The following is a 25,900-nucleotide window of genomic DNA, read 5'->3' on the forward strand; positions in this document are numbered from 1 at the left end:
TGATGATTTACTTCTTGCATTGCAGTAACATCCAGGGATGCAGCCTGATTGTGTTAGGTGCTGTACAAACATATAAGCAGCCATGAATGAAAACCTGAAAGACAACAATATGGAATAGATCATCCAATATGCTCTTACCTTTTACTGCTTCTGAGAATTTTAACTGTGGTTGACTTGGGGATTCTATTTTACAGTGATCTTCTTGAATAGTTACAGATGATTCACTCAGTTTCTTCAAATTTCTTTCATCTCCTTCTTTTGGTAAGGAATAAGGAAGGAACCAGAAAGGCAATGAAGACAGAAAACTGACTGCTCCACATATCACCAATCCAAGCCACCAAGCGCCAACCCAACGAGTATCCTTAGGATTTATGGTTAAACTCTCTAAAAAGAGAGCGAGAGAGATTCCAAATTAAGTGCCAGGTTTTTGTTTCTTGATTAACTGACGCATAATATATTTCAGTACACAGAGCAATTTAAACTTATACAAGAACATTCGTATCCAATATTTAAACATTTAAGATTAGCCATATTCGATACAGAAATGTAAAAACTATTTTGTTGGCGAATCATTCCCAACCATCCAAGAATAGGAAATACTAGTCACTTATTCCGGGGCCACCATGTTCCTTAGCATTCCTTGATGTCCCTTCCCTGCTGCAGTCTGCCATTGCAATGCTTTTCTAAGAAAACCCATAAAAATGCAGCATTCTCCCTTTATGGGACCCAAAACTCTACCCAGGATTAGAGATGGGCAAAGTGATTTAGATGATGAAAGTACCCTCCACATGAAGCTTTGCCCTTTCCATGACCTGGAGCAGAACCATCTCTTTGGAAGGTCCTCAATGTTCATTTAACATAGTCTCCCCATTGTTCTTTTCATTTGTGCAGATCCAGCTTCCCATCTAACATGTAATAATGTTAGCTATTGAACTAGTAACACCCACTGAAGAGCTCTCTTTCTGAGAGAGCTAACTGACAAACAGTTTCTGAACACATACAGAACATCTGAGTCACTGATATTTCAGTATTATCATTCAGTAAGTCATCTGTGTCTTACCAAGATCTACTACTCCAACGTCTACCCACAGATTAGCACAGAAAGATCCAAGCAGAAATCCAAGTGTTGGTCCAACCATTCCACATGATCTTATGGTACCTGTAAGAGAAGGAAGATGATATGATATAGTAAGTAATACACTTTATACAGAAAAACAACCATCAAAAAATGCATATCGTGCATGAGAATTTCTAATTATATGTTTTAGAAACTTTGTTTTACATTTTAAGGCTCTGATCCTGCCTCTTACAATATTCAGGCAGATTCCTTCACCCAACAGAAGTCAATGTGGTTTTGTATGGGCTAACACATATTATACCTCATAGGATCAGGGTCAAGAGACAATATGGAAAAAGAGTGTATTATAGTGATTTTAATCTAAAAATATTTTTTCTTTCAGCTCTATGTGACTGTATCATTCAGTTAATGAACATTACTAAGAAGCATATAGTTTTATAACTATTGCAGGGATCACAACTGTGGTTACAACTGCAGGTCACAAGCAGTTAACATGACTGTGGAATGCATGACTTTCCCTGTACCGTATCCTCAAATAAGCCCTGAATTTAACTTTAAGGAAAGGTATTTCCTTTGCCTCATCTGCTTAAAGTTAAGCATGTGCTTATGCACTTTCTTCATTCAGAGCCAAAGTACAGTGATAAGTAGTAGTGTAGGTTAATAAGTAGAAATTTAGATAGAATACTCTGAAAATGTCAATTAGTCAAAAGGCTGAATTAAATGCCAGTGTTTAAGTGTAGTTCAGTATAAAAATGTCTACAAAATACAAGTGAATGAGAAAATTAGCAAACCAACAAAAAAGCTATGTTAATATTTATTTATAGAGCTCCAAAAGTAGGCTAGTAGAGAAACAAGGAGACAAGGGGGAAAATATTGGCTCTATTGAAGTCAGTGGGAGTTTTGCTAATAACTTCACTGGGGCCAGCGTTTCACTCAAGGTCTTTGCTTACGAATTAAACAGACATCAGAGATGAAGGAGGGGGATGAGATGCAAATGAATGAGCAGGAAAGCTTAGTACAAACTGGACAGGCCCATACTGCATTTTGTTACAGTGTTTTATAGTCTAATTTGTGCAATGCAGCGCAATTTGATTTTATTTATCACTACACGTCATGGCTATACAGAACAGATAAAAATAAAAAGTTCCAAAAAGCTAATTCCTACGTGGATGGCTGCACTTGCCTTTTGCTTGTGCTGCTCTGTGGAGTTTTTAGTTGTAAGGAATAAAATGGGGGTAAAATTGTCAAAAGGCCTAAGGGTTAGATTCAAACAGATATTGTAATGCTCAGTGTTGCAATGCCAGGCTCCTAGGTGCCCTGCTGCCCAGTGGAATCCTCTGCCCTGAGTTAGATGCTCAAGCTCCCTATGCATTGTACATGGAAAGTATGTCATCTAAAGAAGGGATTATCAGAAGTGAGCAAACTGACTGGGAAGCTGCCTAAATTAGCCAAGAGTGAATGCAAAGGAAAGGTGTAGGGCTTAGGCCCTGATCCCAAAGGTATTTAAGCACCTAACCCTCACTGATCTGGCCCTTAGGTATGTGCCTCCCTCCACTCCAAATTCTCAGATGTGAGCCCTCTCTCAGAGGCACCTAAGCCAGATCAGCCCTTTCTCATGGAGAACAAGAGAGAGACTCACCCCATAAAAGCCAGTAGCCTAGTGGTTAGGGTACTCCCCTGAAATGTGGGAAACCGGTGTTTAAGTCAAGCAGAATAGGAATTCAAACCTTGTTCTCTTACATCCCACCTGAGTGCCCCAATCACTGGACTACTGAGTATCCTGGAGACATATACCCACACAGCTATCTTGTGTGGGGCCCAAGCTTGTAAGTGTGCTCTGAGAACATCTCCAGGATTGGATCCTGCTGACAAGAAGGCAAGGGAACACATACTTTGAGAAGAGAATCTTGCTTTGGGGCTGCCGGTGCTTTCACACACTTGTGCTACAGCTCTGAACAGCTTGTTAGTTGTGGGGTGGCATCAGGACTTAGGCTGGTGGAAGCTTAGGAGCTACAGGGTCAAGTGGCAGCTGAGTCATAGATGCCAACTCCATGGGAGCTCTGGGGTTGGGGCACCCATGGGGAAAAGATGGTAGGTGCTGGGCACCCACCAGCAGCCCCCTCCATCAATGCCTCTCCCACCCTCCCTGCACCTCAATCAGCTGTTTCATGGCATGCAGGAGGTTGGGGGGGAGGCGCGAGGACATGGCACGCTTGAGGGAGGGGTTGGAATGGCGTGGGAAGAGGTGGGGTGGGAGAGGAGCGGGGGTGTGGCCATGAGGGAAGGGGTGGGGTGGGGGAGGGGCCTGGGGAAGAGCCAGTGGTCGAGCACCTCCCGGCACAATTTATCTTATCTTCCAATTCTAACACCTTCCCATTAGCATTCACTATGTTAGGCATTCCTTCAGACTTCTCGGTGAAGACAGAAACAAAGAAGTCATTGAGCATCTCTGCCATTTCCAAGTTTCCTGGTATTGTTTCTCCTTCCTCACTGAACAGTGGACCTACCCTGTCCTTGGTCTTCCTCTTGCTTCTAATATTGATAAAAAGTCTTCTTGTTTCCCTTTATTCTTGTAGCTAGTTTGAGCTCATTTTGTGCCTTTGCCTTTCTAAACTTGCCCCTGCATTCCTGTGTTGTTTGCCTCTATTCATCCTTTGTAATCTGTCCTAGTTTCCATTTTTATATGATTCCTTTTTATTTTTTAAATCATGCAAAATCTTGTGATTAAGCCAAGCTGGTCTTTTGCCACATTTTCTGTCTTTCCTACCCAGCGGAATAGCTTGCTTTTGGACCCTTAATAGTGTCCCTTTGAAATACTGCCAGCTCTCCTCAGTTCTTTTTCCCCTCAGTCTTGATTTCCATGGGACTTACCTATCAGCTCTCTGAGCTTACCAAAATCTGCCTTCCTGAAAGCCATTGTCTCTATTTTGCCGTACTCCCTTCTACCCTTTCTGAGAATAGTGAACTCTATGATTTCAAGATCACTTTCACCCAAGCTGCCTTCCATTTTCAAATTCTCAGTGAGTTCCTCCCTGTTTGTTAAAATCAAATATAGAACAGCTTTCCCCCAGTAGCTTTTTCAACCTTCTGAAGTAAAAAGTTGTCTGCAATGCAGTCCAAGAACTTATTGGATAGTCTGTGCCCCGCTGTGTTATTTTCCCAACATATGTCTGAATAGTTGAAGTCCCCCATCGCCACCAAATCTTGGGCTTTGGATGATTTGGTGCTCAGGTATTTTAATTACATAGCTTAAAGGCTGTAATGAAACCAGAGAATTAATAAAATAGGAAAATTCACCTATGCCATGATGCCCACAAAACACATGACAGTGGCTTAGCATCTGTGACTGCTACCATCATAGTGCTCTCACTGTTACTGTGTGTTCCCTCTCTCTGTCTCTGTTGTAACCACCTGCGGTCTCTCATCACATAAGGCTAGATCCTGCAAATGAACCTACATGAGGAGATCCCTGAGCCTGGGTGGACCCCCATTGACTTCTGTGGGGCTCAGCACAGATGCAGCAGAGTGCTATGAATTGCAGGATCAGGGCCTTAAATCCCAATCCTGCAAAAATTAAAACACATACTTAATTGTGTGCACAATGAGAAGTTTGATGGGGTCAATAGGGCTATTCATAGAGCATAAAGTTAATCATATGTATACATCTTTGCAGAACCTTGGCTTGTAAGCTCTTTAGGACAGACACCCCCCTCCCCAAATCTCTTGTCATTTCATTATTCATGCCTACATTGCTTAATACAATGGAGCTACAATCTTTGACGCTGGAGTTGCCACAATACAAATATGTAGTAATAATAATAATGAGACTTCGTATTTATATATGAGTAATGGAAATGACATAAACCTGATTCTTCTACTTTTCAGATAAGTTACAACTGAATCATTAGTTATTACATATAGTGGATGCCATTAAAAACTGGACATTTACTCCCAGGAGCAATGACTGTTTATACCAGCTGTCCTATAGACTTCAATGAGACTGCTTATACCAGAAAATTTATGTACCTGTTTAAGTGTTTTCAGGACTGGGGTCATAGTATTTAAATGCACTGACCTGCCTCTTTTTCTAAATACACAGAAATCATAAAAATTGCAGTAAAGGTCCATTTTTACAATGGCGCCTAATGTATTAGAGTTTTCCCAATTTTTTAAAAAATTAATGAATGGAAACGAACTAATTCCATCTGATATATTCAAACATGTTGGATTCCTAGTTCAGGAATCCTGCAGACATGTGAATAATTATACTCATGTGAGTAGTGCCACTGAAATCACATGAATAAATCTGTTATGTATATAAACATTTGCAGAATCAGAACTTCAGTCAAGATTGTGCTGCTTTCATTTATTTTAAAGCTACACTATACAGATTCAAGCACTAATAATTCTATCCTCTTGGACTCCCTTGTGGCAAAGTTCTATGAAATGGAATGAGATGAATCCAGTAGGGTTCTGTGCAATTAAATAGAGAATGATCTCTTATCGATGGCTTTTTTTTAAAAAAAAAATCTTATAGAATTCTATGGCAGGGATATAATTTTCTACTGAATTCTATTGGATGGTTAAAAAGCTTCAGAAAGGCTTTCATTTTCCCTTAAATTCTATAACATTTCAGATATTGTTATAATTATTTATAATTTGTATTATTGTAGCACCAAAAGGCTCCAGTGGTGATCAGAGCTACATTGTTCTAGGCACAATGTACAAACACATAGTAAGAGACTAGCCCTACCTCCAAAGAACTTTCACTCTAATGAGAGCTTGTCTCCAGTTACCGGTGGATCAACACTGTAGCGATCGATCCACCATGGGTTGATTTAGCACGTCTAGTGAAGACCCACTAAATCGACCGCAGATCACTCTCCCATCGACTCCGGTACTCCACCAGAACCAGAAGAGTAAGGGGAGTTGATGGGAGAGTGTCTCCCGTCAACAGAGCATAGTGTGAACCCCATGGTAAGTAGATCTAATCTACGTCGACTTGAGTTATGCTACTAATGTAACTCAATTGTGTAGCTTAGATTGACTTTCCCCTGTAGCGTAGCTGTGCCCTTAGTAGACAAGCCAGACAAAGACAGGCAAGTGGAAATGTAAGCACACAGAGGTGAAGTTACTTGACCTGGGTCACACACACAGATTTGTGGTCAAAATTCAATGATAGCTTTGAGTGGAATTTTTTCCATTATAGCACAATACTTATTAGGCACTAATATGGCATGGATGAGTCTTGCTTATCGGCTATGCAGAAGAGTATTGGAATGAGATACTGGAATCAATAAATGGAACTTACATCTTGCAGGAAATCCAATATTTCAGCATTCGGTTTAATCCCAAATTGGGATGAAATGTCAAAGTACCAAATTTTTAATGGAATGAAAAGTTATGAAAATTTTCAACTCAGAAATGTTGAAATGAAAAGTTTCAGGATTCTCACATCAAAAAATTTGTTTCATTTTATTGACCCAAAAGAAAATGTTTAGTTTCAGGTTGAGTCAATATTACTCTCTGAGTCTGTCTGAGCTGCCAGAGTGCCTCAAGGACATTGTAATTGCAGGTCCCACATGCCCCTAAGGGACCTGCTCCTACGTTTCCCTGATGCACCATGGTCTTTCCCTGTGCCTGAGTGACTGTAGTGGGACTTTTGGACCAGTTCTAATTAGAAAGTTCTAAGGTGATCATGAATATCTTAGTAGACTGAAATAGGGAATTAGTGGCTTTTGTACAGCCCCATTATGTATATTCCACAACTTTCTATCTACAATTTTTATTTCCTTATCCCCAAGTGAAGACTGTTTTCAGTGGCATTAGGTGAAGTATCATCTAGTAAATTCTTCCAGAGATTAATATATTATATTGATATTTCCATGGCCAGTTTATGTGCCATCAAATTTATTCTGGGCAATTGCTTAGCCATGCATCAGTTACACAGATTATGGGTTTGGTATAATAGTTCAAGGTACTAAACTGGTTATGAATGAGTTAGGACAGTTGGGAGTCTTTCTCCGCTGGTCAACAAGCGATTCTGCTTCCAAAGAAATGCCCATTGATTGGAAATGACATCCTGGCAGCTGGTTGAATATGTCCCTGCCTGTCACTGGTGATTTTACATCAGTTGTGCTAGGTGTCAAAACTCAAAGTGCCAAATGCAAGTTTTCTGAAAGCTTTTAATAAAACGTTTAAACTATTATTATTAAAGCGAGTTATTTGGGAAGGGTGGTTAGGAAGAATTTGTTCTCTAAAGCAATGACAGTCTGTGGGGCTACAGCCGCGCACGGCTCTTCATGGCCCCCATGTACCACTGTCAGGGTAAAGCTCTGATTATGCTCCACTTGTTTTGTCAGCCAACAAACTGAGCCATATTGCAAGATACCCTGAGGGGGAGGAAAAGGTGTATTTGGAACTCTTTTCTATCATTGCTAGATGAGGAAAGAATGCAGAATATTGAAAACTGAACGCTGGTGGTGTTCTAGTTTTGATGCAGAAATATTTAAAAGGTTGATTTGGGAATTGATATTGTCATAACTATAAAGGGAAGGGTAACAGCTTTCCTGCGTACAATAATATAAAAATCCCTCCTGGCCAGAGACACCAAAATCCTTTTACCTGTAAAGGGTTAAGAAGCTCAGGTAACCTGGCTGACACCTGACCCAAAGGACCAATAAGGGGACAAGATACTTTCAAATCTTGTTGGGGGGAAGGCTTTTGTTTGTGTGTTCCTTGTTTTGGAGGTTGTTCGCTCTGGGGACTAAGAGGGACCAGACATCAATCCATGGCCTCCGAATCTTTCTGAACAAGTCTCTCATATTTCAAACCTGTAAATAACAGCCAGGTAAGGCGTATTAGTTTTATCTTTGTTTTCTCAACTTGTAAATGTTCCTTTTGCTAAAGGGTTTACCTCTGTTTGCTGTAACTTTGAACCTAAGGCTAGAGGGGGTTCCTCTGGGCTATACGAATCTGATTATCCTGTAAAGTTATTTTCCATCCTGATTTTACAGAGATGATTTTTTACCTCTTCCTTCTTTAATTAAAAGCCTTCTTTTTAAGAACCTGATTGATTTTTCCTTGTTTTAAGATCCAAGGGGGTTGGATCGGTGTTCACCAGGAACTTGGTGGAGAAGTCTCTCAAGGCTACCCAGGGAAGGGTTATAGTACTTAGGAGAGAGATATTCTGTGGGGAAGGTAAACAGAGTTTCCCAAATGACTCATAAATAATTTAGGTGGTGGCAGCAAAACCAGATCTAAGCTGGCAGTTAAGCATAGAGGTTCTCATGCAGGTCCCCACATATGTACCTTAGAGTTCAGAGTGGGGAAAGAACCTTGACAGATATTGCACATTAATTTATTACCTATGTAAAATGCTGAGTTTTCTTCTTTGGAAAAATCATCAACATATGACACCCCCAGTGGCATAATGGGCGCTTCACCAATTCCACGTAAAAGGTTTCCCATCAGTACAAAGATCCACAGATAGGAGCTTGCTGCTTTTTCACATCCTGTAGTGAATACATATTTACATTTTTGGAAACAGCTTTCAGAAGAACTTATTTGCAACAGAAATGAAATAATGCCTTTTGAACAATATGGAGAAAAACATCCATAATAGATTTGATTATTGTCTGGTTTCTTCACAATCTGCTATACCTCATGGGGTCCATTTTATAGCCAGCCATTCAAAAGAAAATCTTGAGTGTTCTGATGCAATATCATAATATTTTGACAGGATCCAGTGATACGATGAAAAATATCATTAGATTGCAAGGGGATGACATTTTGCTGGCCACAAAAAATGTGGAGGGAGCAGTAATCTTGCAAGCAGGATGTCCCAATAACAGGCCTGATTGTGCAATGCTTACTCACATTGGTGAGCATTTACTCAGACAGGTCATCTCACTGAAGTCAAGGCACTTAAGTAAGTGTTTAACTTTGGGCACCGACTTAAGTGCTTTGCTTAATCAGGACAATGAGTTTGTTTTCTTTGGATTTTCTGCCTCCTACTTTAGTGGAATTACAGAAGGTTGAATATGTATGTAAATAACAAGAGGTTAGAATCTGGATAATAGGAGTTCCAAATTTAGCTCCTTCTATTTTCTCCTCAATATGTATACATGGCTTCCATTAAATTTGAGGGATGGGATGGAGGGGAGAGGTGATTGGAGAATATGCTTCCTCTTAGTGGTTTTAATATTATACTTTCCAATAAAAAGAGAAGATATAAAATGAAGTTAACCAAGACTGAGTCCAATTGCAGAGCTTTTGCTTACCAGAATTTTTCAACTCTCTAGTCATTTCCACAGCATCTAAAGTTGGATGATGTAAAGGTAATACTAGAGAGCATGCTGATAAACTTGTAGAAGAGTTCTCCTCTGTAAGTTGTATTCTTTCATAATTATAACTGGAAAATAATGGTGTAAGATGTAGCTGAAATATAAATGACTCATCTTTTATGAAAATTGTACATAAAATTGGTGCTCATGGAATTACTTTGTCTATTATATGAAGGCAGAGTTGATAGACAAATAGCTGTGGCTTGGGTCTGTCACATCTTAGTGCTTCTCCAAAGAGAACTGATAGTTGTTGATGCACCTTCATATGGGACTGTAATGCTGTTCCCTTGCTAAGAGATGTGAATGGTTGCACATCCCTTAAGCCAACCCTGGTCACAGGAATTTTAAATTCAGTTGTGACCACTCACATTCTAGTGTCTGGCGTGGCTGCACATTCAAATAACTGTATATTTTTATCTGGAGACTTCATTCAGAGGAGTCAAGAAGAGACAGTGGGATGTTGTTGGTGTTTGGTATTGTTCAGGGTTTCCACATTCTGACAGCCAGGTTGTTATTTTTACAGCATCTGGGAGTTAGTATAGTACAATGGTAGCTTCTAATAATGTGATGAAAGAAAATATGGTCCATGGCTTGTTGCCACCCTCCCTCTGGATATTACATTTGCATTGTGGGGGAAGGTTTATCTTTCAAAGCTCTACTGAGAGCATGGATTAAATCAATATACCCCTCATTGGGCAGTGCCATGCAATACTCAGAGACTGCTGGCCCTCTACAATTCCACAAGCAGAGTAGAGATTGGGGCCTTTTCTGCTCTGTGGTCCACATAGCCCCAGTCAGTATCCCCATTCAATCTTTCTTTTATGGTAGTTCCTCCCTGGTTAGCCCTGTTCTGGGAAGAAACAACCTCTCCCTTTGGCATGTTGGGGAGGAACTGCTTTCCATTATGTCATTCCTTCAGTGCCCTGGTTGTAATATATGGCAGCTGTGGGGGTGGGAAAGGGACAGTGCCTCCTACAGCACCCAGAAATTAGTTCTTTCTGGCAGCTGTGTATGATGACCATTGAAAAAGAGGACAGTTCCATCAGGATCTGTTGACTAGTTCTAGATCCAAGTCACATTCTTTGAGCATGAAGCTCTAGCTGTCCCTGCACCACAGAACCAGGTAGGCTCAGAATAGAGCCTTCAGTGAGTCAGAGAGTCAATGAATGCTAAAATATCATGCCCTACCCTGCTACTGAAACCATACAATCTTTAGGGGAAACTTTAATTTGTCAAACCAGTTCTTCAGCTTTCATCTCAAGTGTACTGAAGAAAATATGCTTCAGAAATTGGAGTCTAAATGGTGCATAATGTAATAATCAGCCATATTTACCGTCCCATTAGGAAATGAGGCATCACTGATAAAAATGTTCCAAATGACATGATGAGACATCCAGCAGCAATTACTTTGGGCCGGTGAACCTTTGATCCAAGATAGCTCACCAGTATCATCACCATTAAGTTACCTGAAGAGATATAAACAAAGCTCCTATGAGAATAACTGCTTTTAAACAAATTGTCCATTAAAATGCTCATCCTTTTTACTCCCAAAGGGAAAGATACAGACCTATCTCAAAGCTGCCATCAATGATGCCGACAACTGACGATGAAATTTCAAATCTCCTTTCAATTTGAGTTGACATACTCTTCATGTAGCTTCCAGAAAATCCTTTGGCAAAAAAGGAGAATGCTAGTGCCCCAAGAAATATCTGAAGAAAAGAAAATGGAGTTGATTAAGAACCATCTTTCCTCAGTGATTGGATGGCTAAGGGGATTGGCAACGAAATACAGACACTAGATGTGTTGTTTGGGTAAAACCTCCTTTCAGTTGTTTTCCTTCAGTCAACAGATTTTACTTTCTAATTAGGCTGGCCTTCAAACTTTCATGTTTTGCAATGAAATATGTTGAGCTTCAGCTTCACTGTTTCTATGTGCAATCTGAGAAGGGCTGCCACAGGGGGGAATGCATTCCCTGCCTACATTTTAGTCTTTGCTGTTGCTTTTCCTGGCAAAGGTTTCCTGTGTAAAGCTATTTAAATACAATAATAATAATAAATGTAGCCATAGTTACTGTTCTTATTACCACTCTGTATATTTCTAATGCACTCATTTCCAAGATTCAACCTGATCCAAAGCCCACTGAAAACTTCCATTGACTTCATCAGGTTTGGGCTCAGACCATAAAGCAGTAACATTTCCTGAACTTTAATAAATAGTGTGAAGTACTAGCACACTGAACTCAGTGAATATTGACAAAAAGTCAAACCACAGTTCTCAATGTTTTTTAGCAATTAAAGGTTGAGCTGTGGTCTTTATACCTTTAACTTGGAAAAATGAGGGTACATTCTCTTGACTGGAAGTGGCCCAATACTTCTGTCCAGGAAAAGTGGATTGTCTTTAGATTGGTCAGGAATCATTCTTGTTTCCATGGTGTTGCTCTTCTAGATTGGATATATAAGTCTTCCTGTTTGGAAAAATTTGTGAGTTATTATTTATATGGCAATCACATAATATCTGTTCAATATCTTCATCAATGATTTAGATAATGGCATAAAAAGTACAATTATAAAGTTTGCGAATGATACCAAGCTGGGAGGGGTTGCAAGTGCTTTGGACGATAGGAGTAAAATTCAAAATGATCTGGACAAACTGGAGAAATGGTCTGAAATAAATATGATGAAATTCAATAAGGACAGATGCAAAGAACTCCACTTAGGAAAGAATAATCAATTGCACACATACAAAATGGGAAATGACTGCCTAGGAAGGAGTACTGCAGAAAGGGATCTGAAGGTCATAGCGGATCACAAGCTACATATGAGTCAACAGTGTAACACTGTTTGCAAAAAAGGCAAACATCTTTTTGAGATATATTAGCAGGAGTGTTGTAAGCAAGACACAAGAAGTAATTCTTCCACTCTCCTTTGCCCTGATTAGGCCTAAACTGGAGTATTGTGGTCAGTTCTGCATGCCACCTTTCAGGAAAGATATGAACAAATTGGAGAAAGTCTAGAGAGGAGCAACAATAATGATTAAAGGTTTAGAAAATATGACCTATGAGGGAAGATTGAAAAAATTGGGTTTGTTTAGTCTGGAGAAGAGAAGACTGAAGGGGGACATGATAACAGTTTTCAAGTACTGAAAGGTTGTTACAAGGAGGAGGGAAGTAAATTGTTCTCGTTAACCTCTTAGGACAGAACAAGAAGCAATGGGGCTTAAATTCAGCAAGGGAGGGAAAATGTCCTAACTGGCAGGGTAGTTAAGCACTGGAATAAATTTCCTAGGGAGGTTGTGGAATCTTCATTATTGAAGATTTTTTAAGAGCAGGTTAGACAAACACCTGTCAGGAATGGTCTAGATAATATTTAGTCCTGCCATGAGTGCAGAGGACAGACTAGATGACCTCTTGAGGTCCCTTCCAGTCCTACAATTCTAATTATTAAAAGCATGCATGGTGCTTTATAGATAAGTAAGATGACACTACCCTGCCACCAAATGTTTACTAGAGCTGTTCAGAGAAACTTCTAACCATATTCTGTCAAAATATGAAATTCCATTGAAATCAAACTACTTCAATGTGGGAAGAAGACCGAAAAAAAGATCCAACCATGTTAGAATGTTCCATTTCAACATTTTTGGAACAAAATGTTTTGATTTTGATATTAGTTTTCCTTTTTTTTAATTTATATTATTTTATTTATCATGATATAATAAAAAATAAAAACCAACAAAACTGAAACAAAACATTTTGATTTTGTGAAATGAAATGTTTTCACTGATCCAAAACCTTTGGGGAACAGGGTTGCGGGGAATTTTCTTTTGCAGAGAATTTGAAAATTTTCACTTTTTGTTCCAATTCAGAAAATAGACAAATTTCAAAATCTGAAGTCCTTCATAAATGGAACTTTTTTTCTCAGCACAGCTGTAGTATATACAGATTAAAGGCATTATCCTGCAAAAATGTATGCACATGATGAATGCCGGTCTATTAACTTCAGTGGCACTACCTGTGCAAGTAAAATTACTCATGAGCATAAGTGTTTGCAGGATCAGGCCCAAAATTATACAGATAATTATAAACAATGGCAGAGGTGGAAAGGAGACAACAAAACAAAGGGCACTGATATCCCAATCATAAGATACCATAGTGAACGATGCTCAAGCTAGATTGAAAAAAAGCACACTGCTATTCAAGGAGTATTTTTCACAATATGTTTCATGTGAGGCTAATAACTGGAAGCCTATTTTAATGTTGCTATAAAACCACTTTTTTAAAGACTCAGATAGAAGGGTGCTCTTCACCAAATGGGATGGTCTGAGCTACCCAAATCAGGGGAAACTACAGTGAACCTGAAAGGAAATGCTGACCCAAAATCATAGAATCATAGGGTCTGACAGGGCTGGCCTTACCATGAGGCGAACTGAGGTGGCTGCCTCAGGTGTCAGACTGGGGGCGAGGGGGTGCCACTAGGACCCAGAGTGTAGAAAATTGTGTCTGCAGCTGGTGCATATGTATTCTCTTTGCTCTAGATGCACAGAGATGGTGGAGTGCTGTCCTGGAGGAAGGAGGGCACAAGAGACATAACAAGCAGGCAGGAGAAAAGATGAGAGGGAATAACAGAAAGCAGCAAGAGTTGCAGGGAGAGAGAGGTGGAGGAGCCTCTTATGCAGGACTGAAAGTAACTTAAAGGACTTACGAGTACGCCAGAGTCCTGAGCGGGGGCATGGCCTCAACTGGAAGAGGCGGGGCCTTTCAAGATTTAAAGGCTCTGGAGCTCTGGCAGTGGCTAGAAGCCCCAGGGCCTTTAAATTACCCCAGAGCTACCAGCTGCAGAGGCGCCAGGGCTCAGGAGCAAATTAAAGGGCCCAGGGCTCTGGCCATCGCAGAGCTCCAGACCCTTTAAATCACCATGGGAGCCCAGCTGCTGGAGCTTCTGCGAAGATTTAAAGGGCCCTGAGCTCCCCACAGCAGCAGGATCCCTGGGCCCTTTAAATCACCGTCGCAGAAGCTGGTCCAGTCCGGCACAGCGTACTGGCTCTTGCCTGTTTGTCGTACTGGCTTACATTCACCTCTGCTCTTATGTACCTCTCTAGCACCCCCAGAAGCCTGGACTGACTAACACCAGCTTTTCAGGGAGCTTCCTGTTTTCTGCTGCTTCCCTGAACCCAGTTGAGGAGAACAGGCAGTCAACTGAAGTAGTAGGAGCCAGTTAGGCCCTTAAGACGCTGATATCTTCCCTCACTCAGGCCCTGCTACCAGCCTGCTTATTTGTCCCCTTCAACTGAGTGTTGAGATCCACTACAGCTGGCATAGAACAGCAGTCATGAATGAAAGAAGAAAATGCCCCTCTGGGGCAGCATTCAGAAAAAGCAAGCAAGCAAAGGAAGCTTTTCTAGCTAAGCAGGAAGGAGCTCTCCTGAGATACATAGACACAAATGTTCATGGTGAGCCTTCTGGCCCCAGTGAGGATGTGAGTGCTGAGGAAATGCCTGATCGTCCAGTTAGTCAGAGTGCAGGTGACCTGGCAGCTACTGCAGCATCCATATCTCCATCTCAAATGGATGTAGCCATGCACATTCCTGAAGAAAAGTGTAGATCAGAGAAGAGTGTGGTGGAGGCACAAGAAACAGCTGCTGCTGAGTTTAGTTCCTGAAGTTTACATGATCCAGGACTGTGGATCCACTCAAGCAGTAGCCTGAGGGAATCCCTTGTACTGCATGGGCCACAGCAACTGAAAAACTTCATGTTCCCCAAAGACAATGAAAATCGAAGTTTCCATCCAACACATTACTGGTGTGAAATCCCCAATGGTGACAAAGTGGACAGCCCATGGCTTATGTACTCAAAACCTCAGAATGTTGCATACTGTTTTTGTTGAAAACACTTCCAGTCTAATGTTCCAGCCACATTCAGTCTTACAGGAACAAAGGACTGGAAAAATCTGAGTAGAAATCTGGTATGCCATGAGAAGGCAGCAAATCACCAGAGAACATTCCATAGGTGGATAGAGCTTGAGATGAGACTAAGGTTAAAGGCCACCATACATAATCAGCATCCAGAGAAGATTGCATCAGAGTCTCTTTACTGGAAAAATGTTCTGAAAAGGTTCATTGCCATCGTGAGAATGCTTGCTACCCAAAACCTAGCAGTGCATGGCACTTCAGATCAGCTGTATGTGCCAAACAATGGAAACTCCCTTAAAATTGTGAAGCTGATGTCTGAGTTTGATGCTGTACTCCAGGGGCATCTAAGAGTCAACACCCTAGAAATGTACACACCACTACCTTGGAAAAACAATTCAAAATGAGATTATACAGTTGCTGGCAACAAAAGTCAAACAGAAGATTGTGGCAGATCTGAAGTCAGCAAGATATAACTGTTATTCTGGACTGTACCCCTGACATCAGCCATACGGAACAAATGACTTTAATGATGCATTTTGTAACAACAACAACAGAGCCTAGTGAAAGTGTCCCTGCAATGGTGACTGTCAGAGAGCATTTTCTATAATTAATTGACATTGATGATACTACAGGGGCTGGTATGACAAATGTGCTTCTTTAAAAGCTGGAAGATACGGGAACTGCGATAGCTGACATGAGAAGTCAGGGCTACGATAATGGTGCCAACATGGGAGGAAAGAACAGAGGAGTGCAGGCACAGATCTGAGAGTTAAACCCTCGAGCTTTTTTTGTCCCATGCAGTTCTCATTCACTGAACTTGGTGGTCAGTGATGCAGCATCAGTTTCTAGTGAGGCTGCAGAATTTTTTAATGTAATTCAAAGCATCTATGTATTTTCCTCTGCATCAACTCATCAATGGCAAATTTTGAAGCAACATCTGGGAACATCCTCTCTGACAGTGAAACCACTGAGTGCCACACAATGGGAAAGTCGAATGGAGGCGATAAAGCCTATCAAACACCAAATTGGGAAAACAGATGATGCCATAGTTGCCTTTATGGAGGATAATGCTATGACAGGAACTGTTCATGAGAGAACAGTAGCATAGGGGAATTGAATCACCAGAAACACACATAACTACAAATTTCTGTGTGGCTTAGTGTTGTGGCATGACATACTGTTTGAAATAAATGTTGTAAGCAAGAGATTCCAAGGTGTTGACCTTGGTATATCTGGAGCAATGGAACAACTGGACAAAGCAAAGTTATACCTACAGTCTTACCAGTCAGATGAGGGATTTCAAAACGTTCTGAAGATGCACAGAAGTTGGCAGAGAAACTTCACACTGAAGCTATTTTCTCACCCATGCAAGAATACAAGTCACTGAAGATGACATTTTGATTACAAGGCACAGGATAATCCTGTAAGAGACCCCAAACAACAATTCAACGTTGAGTTCTTCAACCAGGTGCTAGATTGTGCAATACAGTCAGCTGAAGAACATTTCATGCAGCTCAAGGAACACAACATATTATATATGTATATTTGGGCTGTGTATGATATTCCAAAACTCCTCACTATACCTGAAGAAGACCTACACCAGCAATGCAGGGCACTAGAGACCGTGTTGACATGCGCGATATTGATGTGAGTGATTTAGGTGTTGAACTGAAAGCCCTTTCAAGATACATTTCAGCAGGATCAACTCCAAAGGCTGTTCTGGAATATATGTGCACAAATCAGATAATCATGCTCTTTCCAAATGCTTTTGTGGCTCTGCACATACTTCTAACACTTCCTGTAATAGTTGCCAGTGGAGAACGCAGCTTCTTCAAGCTGAAGTTAATAAAAACACATCTATGCTCCACAATGACACAGGAGAGGCTGGTCGGCCTTACAACCATCTCAACAGAGCATGAGCTGGCCCAGACTGTGGACCTTCAGGAAGCAGTTCAAATCTTTGCAACCAAGAAGGCAGGGAAAGCACCACTTTGATTATTCAAACAGATAAAAATGCCAGTGTTTACTATACAGACAAGAAAAGTTACATTTGCTGTTCAGGTATTTGAAAGTTAAGTGTTTTTTGAACAAGGCATTTTAAGTTGTTAGTTCTTCTTTATTGGGGTAGGTAGCAGAGCAGTACCATGAGAGGAGTAGAACAGGAAGAAGGCAGAATTGAGACTTTTCAAAGTTTTGGCCCAAGCGAGGGGGTATGGGAGCATCATTTAGGCTTCCCGCCTCAGGTGCCAAAATGTTGTGGTCAGGGGTTTGATGAGGATTTAAACAAGTAACAGAGTTTAGGGACAAATTCTCTGCTGAGACCAATTGGTGTAACACCACTGAAGTCTTTTGAACAGTGCTAATTTGTACCAGTAGAGCATTTGCCCCGTGACACTTTTATCCATCTCCTGTATCTTAAATATACACAGGTCAAGGGTTTGATTTCAGAGGTGCTACATTCTCATTAGGGGGATATTTCAAAGGTGGCCCACTACCAGCACAGTAAGGAAATTCAGTGCTTAGGTTTGGCTACATAATGTCACATGGAACTTTCAGACTTTCCTGTAGGCAGAATTCACAGGGGTGAGGCAGTGTGGGATAGTGGACAGAGCACTGGATGGGTACCTGGATTCTATTCCTAGCTCTGGCCTGTTGGGTGACTTTGGACAAGTCATGTTTCCCTTCTCTATGCCTCAGTGTCCTCAAAAGGGAGGTTTAGGCTGGACATTAGGAAAAAGTTCCTAACTGTCAGGGCGGTTAAACACTAGAATAAATTGCCTAGGGTGGTTGTGGAATCTCCATCTCTGGAGATATTTAAGAGTAGGTTAGATAAATGTCTATCAGGGATGGCCTAGACAGTATTTGGTCCTGCCATGAGGGCAGGGGACTGGACTCGATGACCTCTTGAGGTCCCTTCCAGTCCTAAAGTCTATGAATGCTACTAACTTCCCTTGAAAAGTGATTTGAAAATCTGAGGATGGAAAACACTATGTAAGTGTTAAGTATTATGATGATAATGGCATTTACAGATTAGCTGCTCTGGCAGCCTGGATCCATGCCATGCAGCCCAATCTGGGCAACAATCAGGAGGATAATCAGTGCATATCTAATACACTACATGAGGACTATGCTTATATTCTTGGGCAGCAGCAGTCACAGGCCCCTGCTTTTAGTCATCAGTGGGAAGTACCAAAGTACCAAGGAATTGATCATGCAGCTGCTGACATGGGAATGCAGCCTGTCTCATTGACAGCAGCAGGAGTATCAGTTGTGAAAACTACTTATTTCCAGATATACGAGACGGGCACAATGACAATTATGAAGTCTGTGATTTGGAAGGGGACCAGGATTCTGCATGACAGAAGGCACTTGGGGAAAGCACAGGTCCACAGAGAGAGGGATTTTCAAAATGCAAATTATCTGAAAATGCCAGTCTGCCTGCTCTATTCACCAGCACCTCATTGTCATATGGAAAAGATTCATTAGCCTATGCTAATAGAGTTTGTGCACTCAGGATAATGTAAGGGAAAATCAGGGACATTTCCAGAAAGGTTCTCAACATTCCAACACACACACACATCGTGACTGAATCAACTGAAGTACTGAACACAAAAAGTTCTGTGTGGATCCCGGAAGTGATTCCGGACATTGTAATGCCAGTGAGGATAAGAACTCCAAGAAAGATGAGAGAGGAAGTTCTAGCTTAATGAGGGCAAGAATGACAGCACTTATCATGGCTGTTGCACATGGGAATGTATTTCATGGGTAAAGAACTCATTAGGTCCCTGCTGCCCACATGTATAATTTTCTGCTTCCCTTGCATAAATGCTGAAGTCTTATCCTAAACCAAGATCATTGCTTTCAATGCATATGACAGGCATATTGAGGGCATGAAGTATTAATGGCATGAAAATTGGGAGAAGCTCAGTGATAGGTTGATTTGGAAACGACTAAAGCTGTATCTGATAGGGGAGGGCGTTGCCCTAGATCTGCTCTTTTAGGACCTCAGATTAACTAGCAATTTGCTTCTGCATTTCTACCAAAACCTTTTGCTCCACCCAGTCCACCACTCCACACTACCCTGGCACCATTCCTCTAAGTACCAGTGCACCCATTCCTGGCTAGTAGGACACAGTCTGTAGCGTGTTCCCTCATTCAATCACTGCCCTGCCCTGCTCCCTGAACTCTCTTCAGTTGCGGATTGCCTAATGTCTTTAGCGTATGTGTGCTCCTTTTTGGTTTCTCCTCTAGTCTGTGTCACTCACTCTGTCCTGCACAGATAGCCACACACTCATCATCAGACCCATTGGTTGTTCTCTGCCTTGCCCTTCTGTGCCCTCACACAGGAGGTCATCGCAGCCTAGCAGCTACCCTACCGAACCCCTCCCTGAACACCTCAGAGCGTGGCTCACCAGGATGTCCTGCGATGAAAGTCTATGCTATCTGTTCTCTGTGTATTGAAATTATTGACATGATGGTTTGTGTTTTTTCAACTAAAGGTGTCACTTCTCGGTGTTGTGTATGTAGACTTAATTTTTTTAGGTTCTTTATATTTCACTTTAACAGCCATTGCTCAGGGTTATCCAGGCCAGTCATCACTGGGCCCTTTCATGAGGCCTAGCCAATTTCCACCATGTTCCTTCTTGCCTGCTCTTTCAGTAGAGCCCTTGGAGGCTGTTCCAGTCATAAGGATGTTCACAGGCCTGCTCTGGCAAAGGGAGAAGGATATCGGTGCATTAACTTGCTCCTGCTAACTTAGTCATATCCTTGCCATGAGTAGAACAGCAGCACCTGTTTGAGATCCTGGTAATCATTTTGGGGCTTCTGACAATTCAGGATGACTGACCAACCTCTTAATCATGTCCCCCTTCCATTGCATTGTTCTGGTCTCCCAGCCCAGGGGTGACTTATCTGAAAACTCCAGGAGTGCCCAGAAAGGCCAAAATTCACATCTGAGCCACCCAAAATCTCCAATTTCAGCAGTACTAGCTTTGGAAAATGTTAGTTTTAATGGCAATTGAAGAGGTGCTAATCATTAACAATTAGATATCAAATCCAATAAGCATTCACAGTTTAGATCATTAATGTATTGTGTAGTCAAGCCTACTCTAGTCTTAATGAGTCTTGAGCTGAAAAATGGAGTTCTCTAAATCAAATGAACTTTGTGCCCTCTTATCTTTTGCTAACAATTAACTGTGTACAATATCTGACTCCTTTAGATAAATATCATTTAAATTGCATGACCGGATTTTCTTCTCTAAATGTTTAGTGCTATATTGTTAGACTAAGGATTCATCTTTAAATGATAACAAACAGTAAACTCTATGAAAGCATTTTCCTGCTCTTCTTAGTGATATTTTCAGTGAGCAAAGTGTAGTAATAGGAATCCTGAGAAACTATTGAATCACTTGTGTAAACAAGTTTTTAAAATAAATCTGTGAAAATACCAGCTGTCCACAATCATTGTCCTTTTTTTAAAAAAAATGTATATTTCGGCTTTAGTTATACTCTACTTTTGTATTTTGTGGATTTAAATAGTCTCTTCCATGTTTTTGTGGATTTAAATAGTCTCTTCCATGTTTAAGCAAAACCAGCAAACAAACCCAGTGTTACTTAGTGCTACGTAGTTTTCCCCCGCCCCCCCCCATAGGTAGCATTTAATCATTTAAAAAAGGGGGGTGGGAGAGAAACTGAGAAAGAAAGAGTGAGAAAGAGAACTTACTTGTGCCACTTCTGTGTCAGACCCTTTCTTCTCAGTGCTGGAGAGCTTTTGGGCAGGATGCCAGTGTAACGTCACGGCAGGAGGGCTGCCTTCTTTAAAAGGTAGAGGATACTACACAACATTCCTAAACCTCGGTGTTCTTTTTTACTGTGATTTCAAAACTTTTCCCAAGTCGCTGAGACAACAGGTTTTCAAAAAAAGGCAGATTTCTTGCAGAGTCACTAATTTGGCATTCTGCCTTCCAGAGAGCAGCTGGTACCAGCCGCTCACAGAAGGAAAAAAAAAAGTTTTCCTCATTTTTTTTTTACAGAGTAAATGCTAAAGCTGGACTAAGAACTTTTCACACTGAAAATCTGATAGCTGTTTGGTGGCCTGTGTGAAAGGAATTTGAAGATAAAAGCTCTGTTTCTAAATGAGTATCCACATCACTTTACAAACACTACAACTTGCATTAATTGATGCTCTTGCTGAGGGTCTCAGTAGAGAAGTCAAGGACTGAATTATCTCGAGTGACTGAACTAACCCTTCACATCTAGAGATCCTGGTACCTGGTACAGCCCCTTTTTGCCACATCAATGGCACAAAGAGGCCGTAAAGTTGCCCTAATTGGGAGCTGAAGGAAAGGGAGTGTGACTGGAAAAGAGGGCATGGCCGTAACTCAGGAAGTTATTGGTTACCATAATAGTCCCAAGTGAGTGTTAGAGCAGCTCTGAGGCTGCTCTAACTTACTTCAGGGACCAAATTGAGGATGCAAGGAAACACAAAGGTGGTTCTCCTTTGTCCTCTGATAGGCCTTGTGCTAATTGCAGCTCAGCCAGAAACAAGGATGTATCCCATTATGTATAGCTAATATGGCTCTCTCATACACACAAAACCCCACACACCTGCCCTGTTTAGAACGTCAGCTCTCAAATCCAGCAGAGCTCATACATTCTTTGAACCAGCTATTAGCATGCTTCTTCTGAGTGGAAGTGTGTTCTATGCAAATACAGATATTGAGCTGGAAGCCATTCTAGCTCTTACTAAAAGACTATCAGAGAAACAAAATTTTAACAAGGCACGCAACAGCCTGATGCTTACTTTTGTCAGAAGTGAGAGAAAATTGAACCACAAAAATTGATTTTATTTCCAATTTAGAAACCATGATTTTTAAATATGCTGTAAATGTAGAATAAAAGGAGTTTTCCTATCCCATAACGTCTATACCCCTACACTAAAACAGGGTAGCTGGGACAGCGTGCTTTTTAGCAGGGGTAGACAGACATGTGCTAGCTGGGCTTGTGCTGGCCTAGCACACTAACAATATCAGCATAGCTGTGGGTAGCACAGGCAACAACTTGGGTTAGCCACTGAGTATGTACCTAAGGGGTCCGGGTGGGCACATTTTCGGACAGCTAGCCCAAGCTGCTGCCTGTACTACCTCACTTTCTCTGCTATTTTTAGCATGCTACCTCTGCTCGAGGTAGCACGACTGTCTACCTGCGCAGGGAAGCACATTTCCAGCTGTAGTGCAGGCATCTCCTCAGGCACTTCGAATGCTAAGCATAATCAGCCTTCTTCATACACATTGGACATCACCAGCTGAGAGGTTTGCTAGTGGTTCATTTGACTCAGTAATGTATTAAACAGTTTACTTTTTAATCCTGAAATCGAAATGAAATTGTAACCTAAAAGACATTTTAAGCAACTCAATACCACCTCTTATCAGAATCTTTGTAGGTAAGTGCAAATCTATTCAGCCATGTTCACAGCTGTAACTGCGTTTTGGCTGTGTTATGGGGCAAGGCCAGATGGCTACAGTAAAGTACTGAGGAACAGGTATGTTAGCCCCAGGCTAAACAAATCTCTAGTACCATGGTAACCAAATGGCAGTTGCTCCAGGTTAATCAAGGCACCTGGGGCCAATTAAGATCTTTCTAGAAGGCAGTGGAGATAGCTACATTGATTAGAACACCTGCAGCCAATCAAGGCAGGCTAATCAGGGCACCTGGGTTTAAAAAAGAGCTCACTCCAGTCGTGGGGGAGGAGCCAGAGGAGAGGAAGTGTGTGTGAGGAGCTGGGAGCAAGAGGTGCAAGGAGCTGAGACTGAGAGGGTGTGCTGCTGAAGGATTGAGGAATTATCAGACAATCAAGCATTATCAGACACCAGGACGAAGATCCTGTGGTGAGGATAAAGAAGGTGTTTGGAGGAGGCCATGGGGAAGTAGCCCAGGGAGTTGTAGCTGTCATGCAGCTGTTACAGGAGGCACTATAGACAGCTGCAATCCACAGGGCCCTGGGCTGGAACCTGGAGTAGAGGGCGGTCCCGGGTTCCCCCCAAACCTCGTAACTCCTGATCAGACACAGGAGGAGTTGACCCAGACTGTGGGTTCCAGCAGAGAGGAAGATCACTGAGGTGAGCAAATCCACCAATAAGCGCAGAACCCACCAAGGTAAAGGAGGAACTTTGTCACAACTGGTGTCGGGGGTGGAATTTTTGGTGTGCACAGCACGGCGGAAGAAGGAGGGTGATTTAAAAAAAAAAAGAGAGGGTTAATCTTTTTTTGTCACCACACTGGATGACGTAGTGTGGGCACTGATACAAGCCACGGTGGCCCAGCAGGAGGCTACCCGTGTCTAGGCAGCCATCCAGCAAGAAGCAGTGTGGCTGCAGCAAGAGACTGATCGCCTGCTGATGGACCAAGCTGCTCAAGACCGAGCTATGTTGCGGGAACTGGTAAACCAGGTAAAGACCCTTACAGAGCTGAACTGTGGCCAGGATGGAAAGCGGCTCATACGGGCTAGCCATTGGCTGCAGAAAATGGCATGGGAGGATGATGCAGAGGCATACCTTCTGGCCTTTGAGAGGACAGCCTACGGGAGGCCTGACCTCGAGATCAGTGGTCTGGCATCCTTGCCCCATTCCTGTGTGGGGAGGCCCAGAAGGCCTACCATGATCTGCCTGAAGAGGCTGCAGCAGACTAATCCCAGCTGAAGGCAGAGATCCTGGCCAGATCTGGAGTAATGACCACAGTGCAGGCCCAGTGGTATCATGAGTGGAGGTACCAGGAAGACAAAACCCCGCGGTCCCAATTGTATGACCTTTTCCATCTAGCACGAAAGTGGTTGTAAACAGAGTCCCGGACTCCGGAAGAGATACCAGAGGTTCTGGTCATCGACTGTTACATGAGGGCACTGCCACCAGATCTCCGCAAATGGGTAGGCCAGAACGATCCATCCACCTATGACGAGATGATCACGCTGGTAGAAAGACGCATGACAGCCAGGGAATTGACCCAACTACCCAAGGAAAGCCCCTTTCGTAGCAAACACCCAACCCCAGCCCTGGAAGGTGGGACACCCAAACCCCTGGGGAGTCCTAGGCGGAGGAAGAGGGGGGGCTGAAAACCAGCAGAGACTCTAGAAGGAAGGGATTGGCCTGAGTGGGGGAAACCCTGGGACTAAACTCCCTAGCCCACATGATAGGAGAATAATTAGAAACAATTATAGATGTTATGCATGTGGGGAGTGGGAACACATAGCAGCACAGTGTCCCAGCACCGAGGAGCCGATGCAATGCAACTTGGGGGACTGGGAGGTCTCATGTGCCTTTATGCACCTGGTGGGCGTCACATTAGCCCCGCATAACTACACCAGGCCGGTGAAGATAAATGGAGCAGAGACTACAGCACTTGTGGACTCGGGGAGTGCTATCACCCTTATATCGGGTAAGCTGCTAAAAAGTAGCCAGCTGCTGCAAGCCAAACGCGTAGCAGTGACGTGTGTGCATGGGGCCATGAGCCATTACCCCACTATCCCAGTGGAGATAGAGGTTCAGTGGAACCTCATAAAGGTGACAGTGGGCATAGTTCCTACACTCCCATATCCTGTAGTTATTGGGCGGGACTATCCAGGGTTTGATAAGTTACTCCCCCTGGAGAGGCTAGAGGGAGGTGGAGACCCTGTTGGCAGTGACTCATCATTGGGGGAATGTCAACCCCCAATGTTTTCTGAGTTTTCTCAGGATCTATTCTCAGCCCCCCAAAAGGCCCGGAAGACAAAAAAAGAAAGGAAGGCCTCGAAGGCTTTGGGAACCCAGATCCTGACCCAGGGCCAGAAGACCGTGCTAGTAGGCAGATGGACATGAGCAGCCATCAGAGAAACTACCAACATGGAAGGTGATCCGGAGGCTGGCCCCAGCCGTGATGGCGACGAGCTGTTGGAAGAAGCAGAAGCCGGCCCCTGGGAGCTCAGGCAGGTTAGTCCTGAGAGAGAGACTTTCGGACGGGACCAGGCAGACAACCCTAGATATGATAACGTCAGGAAAGAGGTGGCTGAGATAGATGGGATGCCAGTGTAGGGGAAGGTCCGGGGTCCGAGACCCTACTTTATAGTGAAGAAAGATCTCCTGTACCATGTGGTGCAAATGCAGGAGCAGGAGATACATCAATTTCTGGTGCCACGAAAACAACAAAAAGCCATATTGAGCCTCACCCACAGTCACCTGTTTGGAGGACACTTAGGGGTAGAGAAAACCCAGGACAGGATCCTGCAGAGGTTCTTCTGGCCAGGAGTACATGAAGATGTCAGGCGATACTGCACCTCTTGTCCAGAGTGTCAGCTACATAGCCCTCGCCCACACTTATGGGCACATTTAATACCTCTTCCAATAATAGAGGTACCATTTGAACGCATAGCCATGGATCTGATTGGGCCCCTAGAGAAGACAGCTCAGGGCCACCAACATGTGCTGGTTGTATTAGACTATGCAACCCAATACCCTGAAGCCGTCCCCCTACGCAACACAGCTTCCAAGACAATAGCTAAGGAGCTAGTACAGATCTTTTCCCGGGTTGGGCTACCCAAGGAGAT

The 25,900-nt window shown here is 42.5% G+C and overlaps 1 protein-coding gene across 4 annotated transcripts in view; it reads right to left on the reverse strand.

The window, feature by feature from the left end:
• LOC127058533 (solute carrier organic anion transporter family member 1C1-like) overlaps positions 1-25,900 on the reverse strand; it is a 55,226-nt gene that overhangs the window by 18,794 nt on the left and 10,532 nt on the right. Inside the window, exons 1-9 of one of the 4 annotated variants that reach the window (XM_050968674.1) lie at positions 21,050-21,333; positions 16,610-16,748; positions 11,742-11,887; positions 10,991-11,132; positions 10,757-10,889; positions 9,361-9,491; positions 8,446-8,592; positions 1,061-1,159; positions 139-384 (exon numbers count right to left, since the gene is read on the reverse strand). In XM_050968674.1, coding sequence (XP_050824631.1) covers positions 139-384; positions 1,061-1,159; positions 8,446-8,592; positions 9,361-9,491; positions 10,757-10,889; positions 10,991-11,132; positions 11,742-11,852 — 1,009 coding nt within the window. In that variant the 5' untranslated portion in view covers positions 11,853-11,887; positions 16,610-16,748; positions 21,050-21,333. Of the gene's footprint in view, positions 1-138; positions 385-1,060; positions 1,160-8,445; positions 8,593-9,360; positions 9,492-10,756; positions 10,890-10,990; positions 11,133-11,741; positions 11,888-16,609; positions 16,749-21,049; positions 21,334-25,900 lie in introns of those variants that run through there. The other 3 variants (XM_050968665.1, XM_050968693.1, XM_050968684.1) reach the window with 3 other exon arrangements.

This window comes from Gopherus flavomarginatus, chromosome 1, assembly GCF_025201925.1.
Source record: "Gopherus flavomarginatus isolate rGopFla2 chromosome 1, rGopFla2.mat.asm, whole genome shotgun sequence".
In the NCBI taxonomy this organism is placed as follows: Eukaryota; Metazoa; Chordata; order Testudines; family Testudinidae; genus Gopherus; species Gopherus flavomarginatus.